The sequence below is a fragment of the Drosophila grimshawi genome, unplaced genomic scaffold (genome assembly GCF_018153295.1).
Source record: "Drosophila grimshawi isolate 15287-2541.00 unplaced genomic scaffold, ASM1815329v1 contig_311, whole genome shotgun sequence".
In the NCBI taxonomy this organism is placed as follows: domain Eukaryota; kingdom Metazoa; phylum Arthropoda; class Insecta; order Diptera; family Drosophilidae; genus Drosophila; species Drosophila grimshawi.
In genome coordinates this window covers 12,916,773-12,932,112 of record NW_025063098.1, presented here as the reverse complement: position 1 = coordinate 12,932,112, position 15,340 = coordinate 12,916,773, and the positions used below count along the sequence as shown (strand labels likewise).

General features: G+C 33.6%; 1 protein-coding gene across 1 annotated transcript in view; it reads right to left on the bottom strand.

Annotated features, from left to right (window-relative positions):
* Nucleotides 1–8,291: 8,291 nt before the first annotated feature.
* Nucleotides 8,292–15,340, bottom strand: part of LOC6563644 (acetylcholine receptor subunit alpha-like 1) — a 59,983-nt gene continuing 52,934 nt past the window's right edge. The window contains exons 6-9 of the mRNA XM_001989436.3: nucleotides 12,800–13,260; nucleotides 12,521–12,732; nucleotides 10,438–10,745; nucleotides 8,292–9,109 (exon numbers count right to left, since the gene is read on the bottom strand). Coding sequence (XP_001989472.1) covers nucleotides 8,903–9,109; nucleotides 10,438–10,745; nucleotides 12,521–12,732; nucleotides 12,800–13,260 — 1,188 coding nt within the window. The 3' untranslated portion in view covers nucleotides 8,292–8,902. The remainder of the gene's footprint in view (nucleotides 9,110–10,437; nucleotides 10,746–12,520; nucleotides 12,733–12,799; nucleotides 13,261–15,340) is intronic.

The following is a 15,340-nucleotide window of genomic DNA, read 5'->3' as shown; positions in this document are numbered from 1 at the left end:
CTTCACAGAGTAATTAATACTCTCGCTTGCACAGGCTGCGATTTGTTCTCAGTATGCCCAGATCGGAGGTTGTGGAATATGAGCCGCAGGCGCACCATCATTATGACCGCATTTATCGACGCTCCAAGCGGCACTCTCGAGACTGCCATGAGCTCTATCCCGGCTGTCAGTTTTCTTTGCTTGCCATGGCTCTGGGAAAGTATGTGACAGCACCGGCGCAGTTTAACAAATTAAATTTTATGTGAATAAATTATTTAATCCCACAAGCATATGACCATTTTTCAAACAAATAAATCATTCAAGAATTTTTTTAAAACAAATTATTTTCATTCTTCTTTATTTAATAACGCGTAACATTTATTTATATAGTAATTGTTTTTCATGTTTTTATGCATTTGCTTAGTTTTTTTATTTTTATTTTTTAATGTCGTTCATTTGCAATTGTTGCTATTATTATGTTTTTATTTCATGCATGCCATTTTCTTAGTGTCTTAAATTTTAGCTTCAATGTAATTTTTTGTTTTTAAATTTTTGCAAATGCAAATTTTACGTTATACATTTTGTATGTTAGCATTTCTTTGTTTGTTTTGTTAATTTCGTTATTTTGTATAGTTTGTTGTGGTTGTTGTTAAGTTACTTTAATGCTCAAGTTACATTTTGTGTGCTTGTGACTGCGCGTGTACAGTTTTTCTCTCAGTGTAGTGTATTATGCCTTTTTTTTTTAGTTAATATCATTGCTGTTATTTGTGTTTGTTTTATTCAAAGGAGCTTGAATATATTATGTATATATTTGCATGTATTTATATATATATGTAAATATGTGTACCCATATGTCTGTGTACATACATAAATATATACATATATGTATGTATTTTGATGTGAAATGTAAATGCAACTATTAAAATGTAATTCTTGTTTGACATTTACCTTGAATACTTATGCGCAAACTTTTCTTAATTCGTTCATTGTTTTGGTTTATGTTGTTGTTAATTTGCTGTGTAATTATATTTGTTTAGCCTACACTTATGCCAAAAATTTGTTGTTGTTTAATGTTAGTTGCAAATATTTTACATACGTTTCCTTTACTCATAGCTTAAGATACTTACATTTTGTATTTCGTTTAACTAAATACACTCGTTAGCTAAAATTTGATTTGTGTATAATTTTTCGCAAAACTTATTTTAGTCAGCGCTATAAGCGCCTAACTAAAAATTGGTTTAGTTTTGACATGTCATTTGGCATCAGTTACTGCTATTTTTGGTATTTTTAATTTTTTTTTTCTCGTATTTAATTTTTTATATTTATTGATCAAATATTCTTTAGTGTAGCATGCTCGATGGCATGTAATATTTAACTTTAATTTGTGGTGTTGTTTTCTCCAGTGAGTTGCAAGATCTTTTTGTTCTTAGTTTGCTTTATGTCATTTTATTGTTTTTCTAAGTTAAAAATCTTGATGCTAAAATGTAGAAATTCATTTGTTTTTAAATTAATACGGATTGAAATTGAAAAACTTGCTCGAAAAATGTACACAAAAATTTAACAGAAGCGCTTAAAACTAACGGCACTTAACAGTAAATACACAAAATATACATACATACATGTATATATATATATATATATATATATATATGTATATACGTAAATATGCATCATGAAAATACTTAAGTTCTTATGTGATTTAAAAAGTACAACTAGATTCATTAACTACGTAGCGTACACATTTGATTTCGGTTTCCTCATTCACTTGCGTGCTTGCATACACATTTGCACAAATACAAGTTAATATTCTATCATAAAAACAAAGTGATTAAAACGTTTTCGTATGCACTTTATACAATTTAAGTTTCGGTTACAGTGTATATCTGAATGTCTGTCTGGTTACGTTCGAGCTTATGTGTGCATGTGTGTGTGTCTGTGCATTTGTTTGTGTGTTTGTGCTTGTTTGATTTTGCGCTTCTGGCGAAATGAGCAAAATTGTTTTGCAGGTTCTACAAGACTTGTCGGATAAAACTAATAGAAAAACTGTTTAAAGAAAATAAATTCAGAAGTTTACATACAACTTTAATAAATGTATATACATATTTAATGTGAAATTCTATGCATCTAGTGGGTGTTTCCAGAAACCCTTTAAAACAAATGTACAAGAGGCAAATCAAGTTTCGACTAATTTTAAATTAATACCACTCTGTCCTCAATTTCTCTCTCTCGAAATATCTTACAGCACTTGGGTAAATTTGTAAGTTTGAACAAAATGAAATATTTGAAATTCGTTTAACTGGATTTTGTTGCTCTACATTAGTGTTGACAATGGATTGATGTGAAATGCGTTGATTCGTTGCTGTTTTTTTTTATGTGCTTTTGTAGTGTTGAAATTTTTTTTGCTGTCATTGAAACCTTTTATTCATTGCACTTTAATAGTTTTTGTTTTGTGTTTTTGGCAACTCAACGCTAATTTGTGAGCCGAATTTGATGTCATAGCAGTAATTGTATGTACAAGACATTGTTATTAGAATCGTGATTGGGTTAAGTTAGAAAAATTGGGAATCATATGGTTGCTATTGTCAGGTACTTAATAAGTTTTTTCTTGCTGTGAATTTAAAGACTGTGACTGCATGATAAGAGAACGCTTGAAGAGACCTCGAACTGATTGCTCAAGAAGTTTGTAATAGAGTTTGGCGGTACGAATTGCCGTGCTGTGTTTGTGTGTGTGTGTGTGTGCGGGTGTGTCTGTGTGTTGTTGTAGCTGTAATAGAAGTTGTTGTAGTAGTCGAATTACTATTGGGTTTTGCATTTATCAGCTCCACTTGCCAGTGCGCTTCCATTTATTTGTTTTTAGCAATACGCAGACTTTGATTCTTGTTGTGTTTGCTACAAAAGACGACCTTTGATTGGAAGACATCCGATTTTATGTTTTTGAATCTCAGGGTCAAGCCGCATATATATCAAATACTTAGTTTTCGTTTCATAATTTACTTGTTTAATATATTTTGTTAATAACTATTTCTCATTTAACTAATTATGATTATTGTAAGTGCTAAGTGTGGCTCCAAAAATTGCATAAAATGAAACACTTTGTGGTTGTGAATGCCCCTTCCGAATGCTAATTATTCCAAGCCTACCAATAGGTAAAAATTGCCAGACGGTATGTATGAATTCTCCACAGCTCAACCAAAAAATGGAAAATATTCTCAATAAGGAAGAAAGTCGACCAATACTATTTAATCTGCTAGGAACCTGGGTTCCTTTAGATTGGATATCTCATGGTGTTGGAAAGGGCACTTCATCTGCTACGGTCTTGGATTAGGTTACTTTATGTGTTGGCTAGCGAATTGTGTATACGATTTCGTTGTCTTCTGTGATTAGTCAAAATAAGTGTTCCTCGAATAAATTCTTGTTGCTTTCAATTCTGTTTTAATTTATGACTCTAATACGTGTCGTGCAATGTTGGAGTGATAATAATAATTATCAGATGGGGGTTTGGATCTGAGCCTCATTTGCTTAACTAGATTGTTGTTACTGTGTGTAAGCTTATGTGTGTGTGAGTGGGATGGGGGGGGGGGGGGGGGGGCACTATCGTTGATATATATACACAATATGAGAGTATGAATTTTTTTTGGTTTTCTGCTTAGTAGTATGCTATTACTAGTGGTTGCATTAAGTGTTATGACTTAACCGCAATGTTAACTTCGAGCCCCGTTTCGGAATGTTTGAATTATCGTACGAGTACCTTACATGACTAGTCGTTTAGTTTTGAGTGTGAAGCTGAGACACACACATCAAAAATATATACATATATATATATATATATACATATATATATATATATAATTAATATGTATGTATTTATGCAGATAAATGAGTATTTGTATTATATTACTATAATTTTATTTTGTCTTATTTGTGGCAGTATTTTAATTACATGTTTTTTTTTACCGAATTTTTTTTTTTTCCTTTTGCTTGCAGTGCTCAAAACTATGCTGCATTTAAGTTTTTGTTTTCTTTGTTGAACTTTTGATGTTTTTCACATGAAGCACACTAAACATTTAGCTATAACCTAAAATTATAAGTAAAACGCGTTTAAAAAGGCAAATTTAAAATGTTTGACATTATTAGCATAATTTGCAGCTAAACACGATGTGTTTACTTCCTGTTTTTTTTTGGTTTTTTGTTTTTATATATATTTAAATTTAACAATAATTATTATTAATATATTACATACATAAATTAATTAATGTGCAAATGAACTGTACAATTATGAATTTGAATTGTACTAACCGACTAACCGACTGACTGATTGATTGAATGACCGATTGGTTGCTTGTGTGTGTCTGAGTGTGCACACACGCACACGCCCACGCACAAGCCTCTTTGATTATAACCTAAAAACACAACCAATGAGAGCATATACACGTCTTTGTATTTGACTTTTCGAATCGCCTTCGATTTTGCATAGTTGGTACGTTTTCGTTTTCGTTATAGTTGTATTATTATTTATTTTTATTTAAATACGTTTATTTTATTTCTCAATGTATTTTTGGTTTTTGCTTTAGCGTGTCGATTTTCCCAAGTGAAACAATTTACAAAAATGGTTGTTGAAATTTTAATTTTTCAATTTTGCATGACATTTTATCGTTTGATTTTGCATTCATTCATTTATGTTGGCTTCAATTTCAACAAGTATTTAAAGCCCATTAGTAGTTTTTGCTATACACAATTTATATGCGATTTTAATTTAAATATGCAATTACGTTATTTAGTTTAATTTATTCACAGAAAAGTTACGCCATTTACTTGTCATTAGTTTTTTTTTCTTTTTGTTGGTTTTATAGTTAATGTTTTTTTTTTTTTTTACTTGATTGTCTAAAACTATAACAAAAAGTTGTTTAGCTTAAAATTTGTTATGCGTTTCGCTATTCCAACGTGTAAATTCTTCTAAGTTAAGTGAAGCTGAATGAGTGCAAGACTTAAGCTACTGCAAATGTTAGACACAAAATTCCTTACATATAATTCCCAGCAATTTCTTAAAAGAGTTGCAGAAAAACCAACACCCCAACACAACAAACGAATACAAGCGAAAATTACTTAAGAAATGCACACAGGGAACAAAGCAAGCAAGTCTTATAAATAAATACTTAGAAATAATTATAATTATATTGATGGGTATTAACTTTGTACAATTCAATTTTTAATGAACAACTTAAATTTAAAAAATTGTCCCAATAGTACATCCTATTTACATGCGCAGGTGTTTTTAATACACATTTCGACAGGAACTGGAAATACTTAACAACTTAAATTCAAAATCATATATTGTGCCTATTTCTGAAGGTCAATTTAACTGATTCCGATATTAGCCAATGGAATTTATCTGTGAATAGCTGGAACGCATTTTTATTGATCATTCAAGTTTTCTTCTGAGTTCTCTGATTTATCTGAGTATTTAGTTAGATTGCTCTTAGTTCAATACATTCGCCGTGTGCATATTTTGCATTTTGTTTTTATTTTTTATTATGTATGTATATGTGTATGCATATATATAGTATATACTCTTATTGCGTGTCTATATATATTTTTTCAGACTTTTTATTTATATGCTTTTCATATCGGAAGTCGAGACAGTTGTCAAATAGTTTTGCTCATTCTGCTGGCATTTCATTTAAATTTATTTAATTTTTTATTTGATGGTTTTTTGTGTGTATGTGTGTTCTTTTTTAAATTTTATAAGCTCAGTTGAATACTTTTAATATTTGATGTAATTATTCAATGTACATTTATCATAATTTATTATGGGGCTGCTGTGGTTGAATGTGTATGTGTGTGTGTTTAAATGCCTATGCAATTTTGTTGTTGTTGTTTTATTTAATAATTTGATTTATGATATTTTTTAACATTTATATTACGTGTATTTAATAGCTAAATATTTAAAAAATGTTAACTGTTGATTTTATGCACTTTACATTTAAATACACCAAAATGGCGCAGTTATTTAAATTGTAATTTATTTATTTCTGTTTTACATATTTCTTGTTGCTGTCATTTTTTTTTTAATTATATGTGTATGTAGGTGTCTTTTTGTGAGTCAGTGTGTGTTACGCTATTCGTTCGCTCTTAGCAACTGACTGCTCTCAATTGCCACTTGGTAAGGCGGACTAAGAATATATATATATATATATGTATCCGTCACGTGCACATCAGGTGTCGTACTCAATTGAACCAAAATATAGTTATATAAATTAATGCTGTACTTTTAACTTTTGAAAAAAACTTTTTGTATTGCATGCTGAAAATATTGATGCATAGTATAAGTAATTTATATATAATAATTACATTTTAAACTCATTTAAAAATGTACAGAAATTTACCGATTTATGTCTGACTCTTGTTTAATTTAACCAGCCTTTTATTATCTTTCCTAACTAGATGCCAATTACAATTGCAGTCGCAATAAGCCATTTATATCAAAGTCAATATATATATATATATATATATATATATATATATATATATATATATATTATATATAATATAATTATGTAAATAGGCTTGTGTATACGTCTGTGTGCATCCGTTGAAACTTAGTTGTGGCACTTGCACATTTGTTGGTTTGGAAAACTATTTTAATTACACATTCACAAATGTTGAATATTTTCGATTAGGAATTTTAATTAAACTTTTTGCCACTTCACACGCATATAACGCCAAACCAAAGTCGAGCCGTTGGCATAAGCAAAAACAATAAAAACGACAACAATAGCAACAACAACAGTAAGAGCGAGTTAAACAATTATAAACAGAAGAAGAACTTGACAGTTCTGAGCAGAATTGTCGCGACATTTCTTGCTAATAGTTTCCGTAGTTTTCATTTATGGTTTTTGCCTCAACCATTTGTGTGCAAGTTGTGCACATTTTTGTGTACTTTTCGCCTTTTTATTGACTCAAAACACACTGTCTCGCACATACACTTTTTCTCTGGGCCTCACACACAGTTGCACATGCGAATTGCATTCCTCACTTAATTTGTGGCGTGCCCTGCGGTGTTCGCAGCCGCTCAGAGGCATTCGCGCTGGTAATATTTGCCAGTTGTGGTTGTTGTTGCTGTGGCAAAAGTTTCGCAAAATCAATTAAAAATGCAAATAAAAAACCTTGCGGCAAGCTTCGTTTGCTTTGGCATTTAAATTGAAGGTGTTTCTTTGTGTTGCGCTCATCCAAGGCTATTTCAATACCATGCTCTGGCCCTCTCCAGCTGCAGCTGCTGGCAATTATAAAGTTTTTAAATTGATTCTGCCAGTATAAAGTCAGTAAAATGCATAATGATTAACTATTCGTCACTGGTTCAGAATCGTACTTTATATTTGCTCGGTTAAGAATTGTATTGCTTGCACAATCATAAACTAATCACCTTTCGGATTTAAAGTAGAATAAATAAATAGTACTTGTGTAAATAGAATATGTGCAATTTATGCAATTAAAAGATTTGCCAGTTACACAAACGAATAGCGTACAATACTACACCAAAGCGCCATTCTTTTTGTTTTATATATTTCAGTGTTATTTTTATTGGATTTTCTTGACTTGTTTCGTTTTTTTTTTTTTGTAATTTTGCAATTTATGTAGTTGGTAAGTTATTGAATTTAAATTGTCTTAAATTTGTGAGTGACTTTATGCTATGTGTTAGTGTATGTACATATGTTCCATACATATGCTTGTTAGATATACTTATATATGGTAATATGAATGTGTTTTTTGTAGTAAAAATGTGTGTGAGTTTAAAAATTTGATGTTTGTTTATCAACATTTAACTAAATTTATTTCAGAATTTCGCGCTTCATTTGACCAAGTCGCCTTGAGGCTGACATTTTGGTTTGGTATGTAATATTAATTGTAATTTGCTTAAAATGTATGTAGCTTAGCTAAGACTAAATAAGACTTAGTTCCTAATTATGTTTAGTTCATCATATAATATATAGTTACTTGTGATTTAGGCATAACTAATGCTAAAACCAGTTTCGAATTTTATGCATCTTTTTTTCGAATTTGACCTAGCAAAGTTTTATTCATATGTTGCTAAAAATAATGCCAAAAAATATGCACAAATCGATAAATAATTAAAATTGATTACGATAACACTTTCAAACGCACGCACACAAACACACTGAACACATGCAGTCAATTTGTTTTTTTTTTTTTTAATTTAAAATGCCATCTTAAAACATTTTAATGTGTTTTTGTTGTTGTTCTATTTTATGAAACTTTAGAACTAAAAATCAACAAGGAACTTTTTGGCGCTCAAAATTACAATACAAATTACAAAAAGTTTATTTTTTACAACACTGGCCGTCACATTATGCAAGACTGCACAACCAAGCAAACAACTATGTACGATTCACCACACAATCACCATACCATACATCATACACTCTTCAAAACTTACAAACTAAATCCACTGGTCACTGTCAGCGTTATACATACATACATATGTTAAAGTTGATTTTCCAACCCAGTTATGAACGTAGTTAACGTTATCCAACACTTAAGTACTTGTTTTGCTTTACTTTCTTTACATACAAATTTTGATCAACTGCTCCAAAACTTGCACTCTTTCGACTGTTTATACTAATTTTCGTTTCGTTTCATTTCGTTTTGATTCCTTTCGTTTAAATTTCCAATGCTCGCTTCGCTCCGCTGCTTACAATGGGCTCCATGAGTTGGTCAACGTTCCGTTATCGATATCGTTATCGTTTATAATGCTACTGCTGCTGCTGTTCGTGTTGGATAACGGTGATGAGACGCTCATGGTTTGGCTCATTGTATATTATCCACGATCATCGTCGCGGGCGGCGAACAGGGTTCGCAACGAGCTGATGATTAAATTCCACCAGCCCGCTGCGAACCCAAGTGGACGTTATAAGGTGTTATCACTGCCCATTTTAAGCAGCTCGAATTTCTTTTTAGCAATTTTCGAATATAATATATCAATCGGCTGCGATTGATCGTACAAACTTGGCGCTTGCAATATAATTAGCGCTGTGCCGACCACGCAAGCGATTGCGAAAATCCAAAGAAACAAACGATCCAATACCATGGCGACGTATTTCCAATCTTCTTCAACCTGTCGCAGATAATAGAAGTTTCAATATGATAACATATTTAGTTAATAGAGCAATGCTGTGGTATAATAATTCTTAATCATTTAAATAAAGTTATATCATAGATATGTCATATAGTATGTCTGTTATTTGATGAGAATACCATTAGAATATAAATTAAATTGATATATTGAAGTTTTCAAAGGAGCGAACCAGCAATGATTGCAACTCAACCCTCCTCCTTAAATACACTCCTGAAACTCATTATCAAATCAATTTTAATTTCGATATTGATTCGAACTAAGCAGCTAAAGTTGAAACCAAACGAAACTGATTTGGGGTATTGCCTCGCTCTGGCCGCAATGATTGGCAAACTTGCACTCTGAATTCCAGGATTGCGCTTTCCAATTGCATGCTGCACACAATTTGTGCACAAACAATTCAATCACTCAGCCTGAATTTAGCTCAACGGGACGATGCCACACCATGTACCTCCGTGGCAGACAGTGCCCTATTCCACATCTACGATTTTTGATTAGAGAAATGCAAGCATCGTGGTTCGAGTAGCTGCGGGTTATCAGGAGCAAGCGCAAACACGTCGAAACTTATTCGGGCATACCAACTAGCTGATTCGTGGTGCTGGCCTGGATACTGACAGGCACTTCATGCTTGGAGCCAATTGGCAATGCCAGAAATTAAATAGATTTTGCTAACCAATATTTTGGGGAGTGATGCAATGCCGCCTTTCATTTTGCTATTGCCACCGTATTTTTGCAGTTCTAAGTGAAAATTGAATTACAGAAATATGTACGACAATCTCTTTAAACTAACTGAGAAACATGTTTGATGCTCAAGTCAAAATAGATCGACTGCTCAATTAACAAAACTGTAAGTTTTGCCTGCTAATACATAGTAGCTTTCCATATAATCAGGAAGATAGCAGTGTGTGGATGCTAAAATAGACTTTTCTTGCTGAACCTTATTCTTAATAGAGAACTTATCGATAGCACCAAATTTAGCATGGATAGGAAATATTGATTTCAGCAATCTAGCTCTTAAAAGCTAATTTAGCGATGACATAAAATGTAACAAATTCAATATTGTCTTCAAACAACTACATGCCTATCTACATGTACAATGTATATCAAGGAACCAACCGGGCTGTTGGACCAGGTCATATGGCAATATTAGCTTTCTCAATTTAAATTATATTATCTTTTACAAATGTATTTTATCTAGCTAGACTTGGCTTTTGATGGTGTGTGTACAAATATGTTTCATGAGCTTTAAGCCAATATAATAAGAAATTATGAAATTATGTTAGTGTTAATATAATCATATTTGTACATACGCTTTCGAATTTGTCTTTGTTTTTCACATGCTGCGCAATGAAGCGTGATCCTTCGATGGTCTTTTCCATCTCCCGTGCGTAGGGTCTCTCAAATGTGGGACTGAGATCAGCAGCAGCAGCAGCTGCTGCCGCGGCCGCGGCCGCTGGACAACAGCCAGGACTTATGTCCCCATTGAGACCCGATGGACTGAACAGATCGTCGTCGGCACCTGGCAGTGGCAGTGAGGAGGGCAGCGGCGGATCACCAAAGCAGTGGGCGGCAATGCCGCCCGCCGCAGCCAAGTCGAAGCGATGAGAGGCGGGTAGTACTAAAAAAACGATAAAGCATGCAGAGCGTTAAAAGGAAAGTGGAAGAAAGTCAGAGAGCCATGAGAAGGAAGCAATGATAACAGCATTAGGTAAATCAAATTGTGAGCTGTTTCGCAGATTTCTTTTTATTTTATATTTTCATTTTATTTGCCATTTTTTTCGATGCGCTAATGCAATTTGTAACTTTTCTGTGCTCCGCATTGTATTGGGGCAATTTTATTTTCATAAGGTCGCTAAGGAAGTGCAGGACAAAGGCTGCACAGCAACATCAGCGACAGCAGCAACAGAAACAGAAAGAATAAAGAAACTCAGTAAATAGATGGCAGCATTTTACTTATTTGGTATTCACTTGGCTGGCCGTCTCAAAGTTTCGATATCTGTTTCTTCCTCGCCTATGCAAGGCAACTGTGGAAAACTAATAAGTGGAAAAAGTACGAGAGAAAAAGTAAAGAAAAATCATTAATTCAAAGAAAGCTCGAGTTCCGCAGAGAAAGCCGTAGTCACCAAGTAGCTTTAGCTGAAGTTCTGTGCCTGTTTTTGAATTTCATGGGCTACTACTCTTCCACGAAGTCTAAATGGGTGTCGAATACTTAATATTAAGTGGCAACTGCAAATAAAATGATGCAAGCCGCTAATTAAAACGAATTTGGCATTTATTTGATAACTAGGAATGCTTACATTTTAAATTAAAATCCTTTATTATTAGGATCATTTTGACTTTAAAAGTTATATAAACTTAAAATATATTCTCTTTACACTCGCTTTCTTAAATCGTACTATTTTTAACTGCCATAGAAATAATTTCTTATCTTTTTATAAATACAAATTGTTTAAATAATGCTCTCACATTTTTTTCCATTGCTATTCTGTTGCAGGGAAAAGTTAACAATGAGTAAGCTTTGAGTTACTTTCGTAGCTGTTAAAGCATTTCTCAGCTCTTGCAATCTTATTGAAAACAGTTTTCTTTGTACTCCAGTTAAAGTATCTTTTCACACTCAACATTTCCCCACAATTTTTTAATGAGCAACCCAAATGGTGTCCCGACAGTGACAAAACGATACAAAAGTAATTTAGAAAACGAATAATTCTTTGCTGAGTTGCAGCAACTTTTCACTCCCAACTTATGTTACTTGTCGTCCTGTTAGTTTTCCTCGTCTTCTGTGTTTGTTTGTGTGTGGCTGTCGGTGTGTCTGTGCGTGTCTGTTTCTGTGGTAACTTTGTGTCCGTTGCTGGTGCAGTTGCCCGTTAATTGCAATAAATTGCTTGCGCTTTGTGCTTTCAGCAATGGCATGATGATGCGGTGGAGGGGGAGGGGGAGGGGGCGGAGAGATGGTGGTTCCATCAAAATGTATATAATTTCAATATACTTGTGCATATTTAAAACGAAATATAAACTTCGCGGTCCTTGGAGCTGCTTGTCTCGTCGTTTGTCACAAGTATATGAAACGCTGTTTTACTCACTTAATGCGCCTGCTGTAGCCAGTTGAAAACACGCATAAATTTAAAGCCGGCAACAAAAGCGGCAGTACATAGAAAGGCGAATCTAGCTAGTTGCAAATGCAACTGCAGCAATTCAAAAAGTTTCTGAACAACAAAAAGTTTGAGGCTGGGCTAAATTTATAGAAAGTTTGCTTATTTTCTGAAGACTTCTGTTTATACGAACAAAGGCTCTTACAATTTTACGTCGGCGTGGGTGCACTGAAGTACTTTGAGTAAAGCTTTTTGAAAGGGGCTCGGATAAGGGGGTTTTCAATTTGGTGCTGGGTGCACTTACCTGGTATGCCATAATCACCGCTGAAGCGCTTTGTGTCGTAGTTGACAAACTTGTCAACATCCGGCGGTAAATGGAAGACATCCGTGAGCACCTCGGGCGGCTGATCCTCTTCGGGATCCTCCTTTTTGGGCCGCTCAATGCAGAGCAACTTGGGCAGGATTTGTATGAAGACGCGCTGCACCCAAGGTGCCATTCGATGCGTCACTGGTGATCTGAAAACATTGTGATCAGTCAGTATGTATCCATATCCACAAAATATATATTGTAGTAAAAACTTACCTAAAGTTGACGTTGAGAACCGCAATGGTGACCACGACAGACAGCGTGACCAGCATCATGGTGAATAGCAGATACTTGCCCAGCAGTGGCACTGTCAGCGATGTCGGCGGTATAATTTCGGCGAGCAGCAGAAAAAACACAGTCAACGACAGCAAAATGCTGATACAAAGTGAGATCTTCTCGCCCGAATCGCTGGGCAGATAGAACACCAGCACGGACAGAAATGATATGCCCACACAGGGTATGATCAGATTGACGGTGTAGAAGAGCGTCTTTCGCCTCAGCGTCAGATTGAATACTATGTCCAGATACGGCTCCTCACAGCAGCTGTAAAACTTTTCATTACGCACCGCCGGCACTCGCATAATATCCCATTCCACAGAGATATAGTAGTCCTGCAGATCGATGCCCACCTCAATGTTGTCCGAGTCGGCTGTTTGTTTTAAATGTCGCAAGTCGACCTGTGAAGAGAATACAAATTGTACATTAATATTTCTGGTTCTTATAATGGATAATTAGTCAAATTGATCATCAAAAATAATATATTTTTTTAAAGAGTAGACTAATTAAGCTAGCAATTTAAATAAATCTTTTTAAAATTGATTATAAAATGGTATCAGTTTTTATATTTCAGTCAATGATTAATAACGTATGCTAAATATGTACAATTAAAAACCGACAAAGTCAAATGTTAAATGATGATGAGAATGGTTGCTATTTAATAGCGATCAATTTGTATAAAAATTGAATTTTAAAATGGCATAAATATACATGTGCATATATTGTATTATAAGATTGATTTAATATTCAAGACGATACCTTTGGGGTTTTATATTGCAGCTGAACTGATTTTGTGATTGATTTGTGTTCACTAAATTATATGCTTTATTATTTTTTGTATTTTTCCAATTAGCTTGGAGTAATAAGCAATATACAATGTATAAGCATACATTTTTATGTCTTTCGTATTTGTTTTCTGAGTATTTGATTTATGCAGCATATGCTTGATAATGCAGCACCTGTGCGATTGAATTTCCATTAAGTTTGATTTGTTGGTCTCTTTTACAGAAAGCAATGGCAAATTCAACAACAGCATCGGCAATAACACTCAAGATTCGGTTTGACAAACAGGCGGCGCAATGAATTCCGTGTGGCAAATCAAAGGTGATGCTGATTTTCATCTGATGCCGAGGTGGATGCGGGATGTTGATGATGGTAAAACGTATTCGTACTTGTGACAAATTTTGACAATCGTCAATTGCGCAACGAATTGCGATTGCTTCGTGTTTACTGAAAGATTCTTCGATGGGCAAAAGAAAATGGAAATGGAAATGGGAATGGGGTTGGAAATGGCAGCTGCTGTGATAAGTTTCAATCACGTGCGGCTCTAAGCGTAAATGACATTTTCGTTTTAACATTCATTTCAGTTTATTTATATATGTATCTGTTCTTGTTAGTGATGTTGTTGTTATTGGTATCGCTCATTTATTTTAAAGATTTCATGTTTCATGTGGCAGTTGAATTTCCAATGACAAATTATTTATGAGCTACGGTTATTCATCGTTCGAACGACTAATGGTAGTCATGCTCATTTTATTCATCTATTTACAGGAGATCATTGAATTTATATTTATATTGCAATACTTATTTACGGATTTTACACATTGACTGTTATTAATTGAATAAAAAGAATTGGCTTGCACCAAAAATACACATACAAACATAATTTTCAATTACTTCCCAACCATTACAGTAACATCATTAATGCCTCGTAATACATTTACGCTGATGCTGTAAATTGGCACAGACAGAGTTCTGAATAAGCAACGAAATCAACCGGCAACAATTTTTATATATGGCCCGACAGGATACTCCTTCCATTTTTGATATATGTATATGAATATGTATATGTATGTATATGTAGTACGTACGTATGGGCGAGTGTGCGTGTGTTTATGAAGTTAAAATCAATGAAGCATGTTGTAGCTTCCGATGCGTAAACTCGCCTTTTTTGCCAAAAGAAAAAAAAAAGATTCTTATTTGCTTATGGATGTGTAATCATAATAAACAAAAATGCTAGCCATGAAGATACCTTGTTGATAACTATGTCTGGTAAATAATAGACCTTAAGCCATATATAAATGTATCATCTTTTGTTCTCTTATATTTTTATGCAATTATGTAAGTATTCCCTTCAATTTTTCTGTATGCCCCTATTATATTATTATATGACTCTATATGACCTTATTATATTTTTTTCTACAGGGTAAACGTACTTTGATTGTTCATCTTACATTGAACAATGGCGGTAAATAGCGCAACAGTTACACTGCTTAACCTGGCTAAGAGTATTTTTCCTTTGCTAGTAAATTGGATTGTTGATGAAACAAGAGCAAATCAGATTTGGACAAAGACTACATCTTTCAAAAATGAACTGCATTAACTTGCATTATTAACCAAGCTAAGATGAATGACGCTTAAAGCTAGTCTTACTTCTCAAAATGTTTGAAATAAATAAAAATGTCATTAATAAAATACTCC